This window comes from Lampetra planeri, chromosome 25 (assembly GCF_965212315.1).
Source record: "Lampetra planeri chromosome 25, kcLamPlan1.2.h2, whole genome shotgun sequence".
In the NCBI taxonomy this organism is placed as follows: Eukaryota; Metazoa; Chordata; class Hyperoartia; order Petromyzontiformes; family Petromyzontidae; genus Lampetra; species Lampetra planeri.
Window position 1 is genome coordinate 12,405,331 of NC_136131.1, and position 9,153 is coordinate 12,414,483.

The window sequence follows — 9,153 nt, forward strand, 5'->3', positions numbered from 1 at the left end:
ATTACCTTATTACGAGGACCTTCTTGGGAGGCTGTACAGTATGTTACGTTTTTTGTATTAATCCTGCAGAAATAATCGAATTGGACACACTGTTGTCGAGATAAAATACAAAAAGTCAGTCCATTTATGTGGCTCATTGTCAATTAAAATCAAGTCGCGGACAGAGCAAGCCCCTCGAGGTGCCTGCGAGCTCCGTGCCACAATTCCCAAGCTGTATAAACCTCACAGATCGAGTCTTGATTTTCCTTCGCGGTCAAGAGAGTCTTGATTTTATATATACTGTATACATATCAATTAAAAATGACATCGTACACGTACGTGCATGGTCCATTTGCCAATCCACTGCTGGATGAGGGGTTCCCCATGCCGTGTGAGTCGTGTAAAGTATTGTACCATGGTCAGTGCTGGCTGGTGAATGCAGGGAGTACAGTGGTCATGAGCTAAGTTCTATTTATCCATTGATTATTGTGCACTGGCCTCTGGGACATTGTAGCTTGCGTAGCAGCCTATGAGCTTTGTTTTTCTGTGCGTGGTGGTCACGAAGTGCTCGCGCTATCCAGGCTCAAACCTGCTGAGCCTGCAAGACATGACGAGATGGAGTGAATTGTGGGTGATTTCGTCGCAAACACAACCACGTATAGTTGGGTAGTATTGAATCACTGCATGGGTTTGAGTTTAATGTTGACAACTCGCCTCTGATTGGCGTGGTTGTCTCCGTATTGTGCGAGATAAGTTCAACACGCGGTGCCCACTGGGCTGAGTGATTACAATCTCGGGATGTGCGGCACGGCTGATAGGTAGCTGTTAGATGCCACTGAAGTTAATTAAATAATGTGAATCATTCTGTTGCCATGTAATGGTGTTATTACATGGCATAGACATTATCGACCTTATGTCATAAGTTGGATAAGGCTATTTAAAACGAGTGTTACAATGTACAACACATAAAGAGTCGTTTCTCCATTGTTTTATCCAAGAGGATGTCCACATTGGACGTATTGTCACAAGGTAATATCCATGGTATTGAGCGCATTGTCCTGAGCCTCACCCTCACTCGCCTCGCCCGCCAGCGTGGTGATGATGGGCAGTCAACCCCCCTGATACAGCAAGATAGCATTGAGTGGCCTTCGTCTCTTGAGTGGATTGACAATCTATAAAAACGAAATACTCGATATACAGAAAAAGGCATTTTGAGTTTGAGAGTAAAGCCACTCAATTATACCGCAGATTTTTCTGAATTGCAGAGTCTTGTATATTTTTATTCCCTGCATATTACACTCTGCCACATTCTCATACCCCCCAGGGCATGTTTGCTAAGTGTGTGCCTCTAATTTCTGTCTGCTGCGTGGCTGTGACTCCAGACAGCCTTTCTTGAGCACTAAATCTGTGACGAGCAGCAACTCCGCACGGCTTAAAGAGTTACATTCATGCTGCTCACGTTTGGGCTTTGCGGCAGCGCTGTATTTCTAGAGTGGAATCTACAGGGATGAGCCAAGCAAAAACTCATTAGCGTACAATGTTACTTCTAAATCATTATTTTTGGAATCTCACGGTAATAATAATAATAAACAACTTATAGCGTATTCTAGATTTGAAGCTTTCGTGACTGCAAGGATTCATATTCTTAGGGTTTTTTTGGTAAAGTCACGTAGGTAAAAAATTAAAATTAATAAAAGTAAAATAACTTATAGCGTATATTATGAATCCAACTCATTGTTCTGTGGAGAATTCGGAAGCGTGGAGTCAGAACTCAAACAATTGAATGCCAATCGAGGCATATATCCCGGTTTACTCCCATTGTGTGTTCCTCAAAACCGGAACCTAAATATAAAGGACTTCATTCGAAGCATTTTTGGTGGATCGCAACGTGGTACAATACCTACACAGAGGATGCTCAGTAACGTGCAATGCGTTACTTACTATACTGTACAACCATCGGTGTGAAAAGTAAGTGTATATTATTTATATTTTAATATATATTACCTTGTCTATTATACGATACCACTTCTGAGAATATGCAACGACACCACAGGAAATGTGCCTCCGGGCTCTGGAGACCACCTGGAGAAGATTCCAGGCAATGTTTACTGCTCTAAAGAAAACCAGCACACTAGTAAACGGCCGACTGCATCGGTTTTTGCATTTGTGCTGCATGGCTCTCCGATGTGTTCCCGGGATGTTCTGCATGTTGTTCGTTTTACTCCATGTGCTGGGAGCTTCAAGAACTGAAATTCAATTCCTAAAGAATCTCCCAGCATGTGGAGCGAAACGTCAGACATGGTGCCGAACAATGCACGGTCACAACCAACAGAAACAGGGAGAGCGTGTGGACTGGTCTGTTTACACAGCCACTCACAAAATTCCAATAAATCTAATCAAGTACTTCTTTTCATTGTTAGGCAAATGTTTACCATTGCCTCTGAATAGCAGGCACACCCATAGAATGCATGGTTGGCATTGCTTTTTCCGCTCACAGATTTATCCTTTGGGAAATGAACATCAATTTATGAGCGTGTGAACCATTTATGTAACACTTTTCCAATGTTGTCCTGTATGAAGTTGGTTTTATGATAATATAATACAAAACCATGTTTTTTTTACAATAGATGTGACGTTTGCATGGAAAATACACTTATATTGCTACGATATTACTTTCAATTTTAAAACGTTATTTTTTTAAAGCCGTTTTCATAGCTTTTGGCTGTGTATGACATTTCCCATGGCATCACATAGTACACGTTTATTTCAAAGACGATTAATTTAAATAACTTAACGACGTAAGACTTGGAGCTGCGGGGCAGTGGTTGGCCCACTGGCACTGTGAACCCAGCGACCTGAGTTACATTTCTGAGCTGGGCTGACACCGGTGGCAAGTGCTGTCTGAACCAGTCCTGGGAACCTCCATAACCGACTCGCAGACCCAGCGTGGGGACTTACGCTCAAATAACCGTGGGGAGGACCTCATCCAGCAGTAGATTTACTAAAGCGCTGTACACGTACCTGGGCTGAGGATAGGTGTGTAGGTTGGGGCGTGTGTTGGTCAATGTGGGGTTTGCGGGGCACTACGTATTTATGTGTGGATGTTGAACTTCTTTCGCACCGTACGTGGCCCACCGTGCTAATCTGAGTCGGCTTACAGCGGTAAGGCGACACTATTCATACTAAACTTTGTACGGTATGAGGTCCATGATGATCGTATCGTCCGTGTTGAAACATATAACCATGCTGATGATTGTTGTTCATACATTTTTGATGGCATGGCAGTTGTATGACGTCATTATTTTTGTCGTTCATTTCACTACTTGTGTCACTGACAGAATGTCTGAGTAGCATTGATTGTAAAGTAGCAATGATTAGAACAGTTTTGGCAGGCTTATAATGAGTAAACTGCAGCGAGTGAATGTTTAGAGTAATCTTTAATCGTACAGGAAGTATAGCAAAGCACAAAACAATGCAATAAAAAATACAAATATAATTACAAGAGTATAGGACACTGATATCACAATAATCGTCAAACTGATATAGTGCCTTGAAAACCGATACAGTACAATACCACATGGTATGATGCAACACTGTACAGTAGTATATCTATAAAAATTTGATAGGAACGGCACGGTATCGTATCATGAAAAATTATATCGCGGTAAGCGTGGCATTTAGTGAGCGACGGTGACCCTTAACCCCCTCGTGGAACTTGACAGACACTTGACCAATGGGATCCCTGGCGTGGAGCGCTTCCCCCTCAGCTTCAAGTCTCAGTTCGGCGGGCGGACGTTCCGCCACGTGGTGCTGGGCGTCTACCACAACGGCCGCTTCGGCTCGCTGGGCATGAGCCGGCGGCCTGACCTCATGCACAAGCCGCTCACGTTCCGCTCGCTCTACGACCTCATCGCCGACTTCCAGGTGCGTCTCTCTCTCCCCCGTGGCACCTCGCGCCGCTTTGCCCCGTCCCGCTGGAGTGGCCCGCGCGCGATGGACGCGTAAACAGACAGGTTGGGGCAGCGCCTCATCACAGGACGTACCGCGTGGGTTCGAAGGACCGTCGATAAAGCCGTGTCGACGCCCGGCTGCTACGGCTCTATAAGTAGCTCCTCCTCGCTCGTCAGCGGCAAACGTCGGCGAGTCAACCGATCGCTTTAAAGAGCATTAAAGATGGACAACGGCTTCTATGTCTTCACTCCCATTCTACCTCGGCCAACGACAAATGTGTTTCATCGCCTAATTTACGCGTGTTGAACTTCCTTCACGCGGCCGCTGCAGGAGGCGTACCGGGGTTACCTGCACACGGTGACGCGCATCAAGGTGGGCCTGTCGGTGCCGCACGACTCGCAGAGCTTCGAGACCATCGCGTGGGACCACCTGACGCTCAACACGCTGCGGACGAGCGCGGCCGAGACGCGCAGCCGCTTGGAGCGCCACAGCAGGGACATCCGCTGCAAAGTACGAGGGCAGAGCGCCAAGGCCAGAGGGCATCCCCTTGCGCCCTTTTTTAAATGGAACCCGTTTGACACAATGGAGTTGATTGTGCCGAGTCAACGTTGTGTCGGCTCACTCCTGGAAGCGTGCCGCTCTCGCAACCGAGCCGTGTCCAGGCCACGTCTGTCATTGGTAGCTCCAAATAAAGCGGTGGAGCGGTGATTGGGCGCTGCGCTAGGAATCGCATTGCCTCAATTTGATTGCTGCCCACCGTTAACATCGGTGGCGAGAGATATCTGGACCGGTCCCCAGGCCTCTCCGTCACCAATCCGCACGAGCCGGCGTGGTTAAGTGTGGTCAAACAATCGTCACGGCGGTAGCTTGACAAAAGGCTTCAAATTACAATTATATCATCGTAACTAGGTGAAACCACATAATCACTTAGTCTCCTGCCAGAGGCAGTTCATACATGAAGAAATGTTGCCAAGGGAGATTTAAAGGAGTGGTCAGAAAAGTGGCCACACCCTACGCGGCCAGAGTGGGAGTAATCAACTGTCTGACCTCATCAAAAATGCCAAGCAGCAAATGTTGAGGCAATCCATTGTCTATCTGTTTGCATATGATGACCATGTATTCCCCTTGCACCGGCGTCATGTGTTCGACATGTCTGCGTCATGTGTTTGAGGTGTCTGTGTTGCGTGTTCCACGTGTCTGCGTGGCGTGTTTTTTAGTGTCTGAGTCGTGTGTTTGACATGTCTGTTGCGTGTTCGACGTGTTTGCATCGTGTGTTCCACATGTTTACTCCGCCTTCCCAGCTGCGTAAGAGTCTCTTTGGGGTTCCGTCTCCACCGAGGGATCGTCGCCGGGGCAAGTCGGTGTCCCCGCACCGAGGGCTGAGCAGCGCGCTCGGCAGGCCCGGACGAGACGATGGACTGTGAGTGAACACCACCACCACCACCACACACCCTCCTACTCCAACACCACCACCACCACACACCCTCCTAGCCCACTAACACCACCACCACCACCCTCCTAGCCCAACACCACCACCACCCTCCTAGCCCAACACCACCACCACCCTCCTAGCCCAACACCACCACCACCCACACACCCTCCTAGCCCAACACCACCACCACCACCACCCACACACCCTCCTAGCCCAACACCACCACCACCACACACCCTCCTAGCCCAACACCACCACCACCACCACACCCTCCTAGCCCACTAACACCACCACCACCCTCCTAGCCTAACACCACCACCACCCACACACTCTCCTAGCCCAACACCACCACCACCCACACACCCTCCTAGCCCACTAACACCACCACCACGACCACCCTCCTAGCCTAACACCACCACCACCACCCTCCTAGCCCAACACCACCACCACCCACACACCCTACTACCCCAACACCACCACCACCACCACCACCCACACATCCGGGCCCCGTGGCCCTCACACCCACAGTAGCCTCCCCCGCTTGCCCCCCTCCAGGGTGCCGGCAAGCTGTCGCCTCGCCACTTGTGGATGTTGATGGCGGCAGATCGAGACCCGGCTCGCATCGCAGCGCTAAACTTGTCTGCCAATTTGAAGTCCGGACATTTCTGGATTAACTCAGCTTCATCCCCAAAGTGTTCCTGTGCTTATGTATTACAAATGCAAGAGTAACTTACATAAGGGGCCATGATTTAACATACATGTTCTTTTTAGAAATATAAGCTCTCAAATCTACCATTTATCACTCGAGTATTAATGACTGCCAGATATTACAAGTAAAAATGTTGGCACGCAGATGTTTTTCAATTCATATATCAAAACACATTCCTGCGGAGGGAGCTGGTAGGAAGGTTGGGTTGCTCGGTCAATGGCCAGGGTCAACGGCGGCGTGGTGTATTCCACAAATATGCTCGACTATGAGGGCGGGCACAAGCCGGCGTGAGTAGGTTAAACGTTGAGTATTATAAGGGCACCACGGGGTGACCAGTCCCTCCCCACCCAGCCCCACCCCACCCAGCCCCTCCCCAGCCTCCCCACCCAGCCCCTCCCCACCCTCCCCTCCCCACCCAGCCCCACCCTCCCCACCCAGCCCCTCCCTCCCCACCCAGCCCCTCCCTGCACGACGGACGGACACAATAATCCCCTGTGGGCTGGTGTAACCAGGAGGTTCCTATCAGTATTAACGTTTTGAGTAATTGTAGCAGTTTAAAACATTCTAAATTGCAAATACTTTTTTGTCCTGGCGGCAAGCTGTTGATTCTGACATCGATTAAACGATGAATGAGGTCATCGCTTAGCGCCTGGTTTGCGAACCACTTGGGGCTTGCATCCAGCACTCCAAGTCCCCACGCCAGAGCTGGCATGGACCACGGACAGGGCCAAGCATTTTAAAATAATACGCGTCACACACAGCGTCACGCACAGCGTCACACACAGCTTTACACACAGCGTCACGCACAGCGTCACACACAGCGTCACACACAGCTTTACACACAGCGTCACACACAGCTTTACACACAGCGTCACACACAGCGTCACACACAGCGTCACACTCAGCGTCGCACTCAGCGTCGCACACAGCGTCGCACACAGCGTCACACACAGCATCAGGAAGCTCACTATTCACCGTCCGCTCTCGATCGTTGGCTGCGTTTTAAAGGCTTCAGATCCACAACGTTTAAGTACTGTCGGGGAAAACATTCTGATTCTAATTTTAGTGTCTGTCTGATAAGGGGCTTGGAAATCGACTTTAATATTTATTGTAATTTTATAGTCCTCATCACCAGGTGGTATTTTGTGTTTACGCACATCCATTGTCATCTCTCGCCACTTTCTCCGCTGTCGTTTTTGCTCCATCCCATTGCGCCAAGTCCTCTGTCTGCTTCGTCTTCCCACCTGATGCTAGATCTTCTCAGCTCTTGTCATTGCTCCATCCCATTGTGCCAAGCCTCTGTCTGATGTGTGTTACCATCTGATCCTAGATCTTTTCCATATTCCATTTGTCGATTTCCATTGCATCGGTTTTCGTTTTAGCTTGTTTGTGGTATCCGACTTCTTTAGTCGCAGGTAGACATTTTCACTCTGGCTTTAGACCTATGAATCACTCAGCTACCACTCTCAATAATCATTACGAAGCGGGTTATGTGGACAGTCGCCTCCAGCCAGAAGCAGAGAGCTGAACACTTGACTTGAGATGTAAATACCAGCTCAAGAAGCTGACACGAGCCATCGTGCTCAGCTGCTAGACCTATTTTTACATTTCAATGTGGGGGATTCGAAATGCGGACGTGGAAAGCCCAAGAGACTGAGGTTAACCTCGAGGCTCTCAGGGTCACTACTTAGTATCTTGTTACTGAATTTCTGAAGCTTGCATTGCACCTTTTAATTGGTTTTGGGACCATGTGCTCTGTGGCTCATATGACGTTACGAGTTTGCGTTGCCTGTTAACGACTAAACCATACCATCCTGAGTTATTTTCATAACTAAATTAATGATCTAATGTAGAAGCGGCTGAGTGGTCCAAACATGGAGCCAGCACCGCTGAGGCGCTAAGTTCACATCCAGGCAGCTGCCCTGAACTAAACTAAAATCTCAAGTCTAGTTATTTGATGGCCTCAGCCTGTTTACCAATGACTGCACCAACAATATGATGTTCAATTCGTGTTTTCACTTGGTGCAGCGGTGAGCACCACAGTTGCGTTATGAATCCAGCTACCCGATTTCAATGCCCCTGCCTCAGCGAGCAACTCAACATCAGAAGCGGACAACATCTCATGGTCAAACGACCTTCATAACCAACATGGTGTGGGGTGGCCTCCATCCAGCAGTGGATTGACACCAGCTCTGAATGATTGTTATTGACTTATTTTGGATTACTCTGCCCAGCTCAGAGAGTCATTCCCGAAGCCGTTCTCTGACACAGTATGATGCACTGCTTACTGCAAGATTTCTGAATCCAAATCTATTCATCTTGTGACCTGATGCCAATCGCTAATTTGGAATATAATTGGCATACAAATGGAATTAATGAAACAGAAATTCTATTTTATTTTAAGTCACGTCACTAATGCCTCTGCATCTTAAATAAATAACTGTCTTAGGGGATTTTTTTGTGTGATTATATTTCACACCATAATTGCTAAAATACAACTTAATTCTTAATGAACGTAATTTGCAGAAACACTATTTATGTTTTACGACTGCGCAGGAAATTCTGGAATCAATTGACTCAACTGGAGGGCCAATTAATTGTTAATTCTTCATGATTACTAGAATGCTCTCTAAGTCAAATTAATATTGTTAATCATCAGCTTGTCATAATGAGGCATAGATTCTGCTCTCTCGAGTTGAGTTTTAACAAAGCAGGTTTTTTTTGTCTTTTCTCCTATTTACTTTCTTGCGCAACAATCTCAGTGGCTACGCACCTCAAGCAGCTGACTGCAGCGCAGCGGTCTTGCTCGTCTAGCTGCGACTCAGAGTCGTCCGTCGACAAGCAGCCCTCCATCGCTTTGTCTTTGTTGGAGGTTTCACATGGCAGAGCAATAACGGCTGCAGCAGGGACCGTGTTTGTCTCTGCTTTCCTGCCGACTGCTCACGCGCTCACTCCCCTCACGCCGCCCTGGTCCCTCTCTCAGGCTTGCCTGTGGGAATCCCTGATGAGAAAGAGGTTAGAAATCTGCGGGAGCACACTCTGCAGCCGGCTCCCACACCACAGGGGTTTGGCAGAGCTGTCG

At 48.2% G+C, this 9,153-nt stretch overlaps 1 protein-coding gene across 1 annotated transcript in view; it reads left to right on the forward strand.

The window, feature by feature from the left end:
* The window catches only part of VASH2 (vasohibin 2), a 43,425-nt gene that overhangs the window by 27,510 nt on the left and 6,762 nt on the right, over positions 1–9,153 (forward strand). Inside the window, exons 5-7 of the mRNA XM_078606343.1 lie at positions 3,702–3,903; positions 4,261–4,440; positions 5,232–5,350. Of these exons, the coding sequence (XP_078462469.1) occupies positions 3,702–3,903; positions 4,261–4,440; positions 5,232–5,350 (501 nt within the window). The remainder of the gene's footprint in view (positions 1–3,701; positions 3,904–4,260; positions 4,441–5,231; positions 5,351–9,153) is intronic.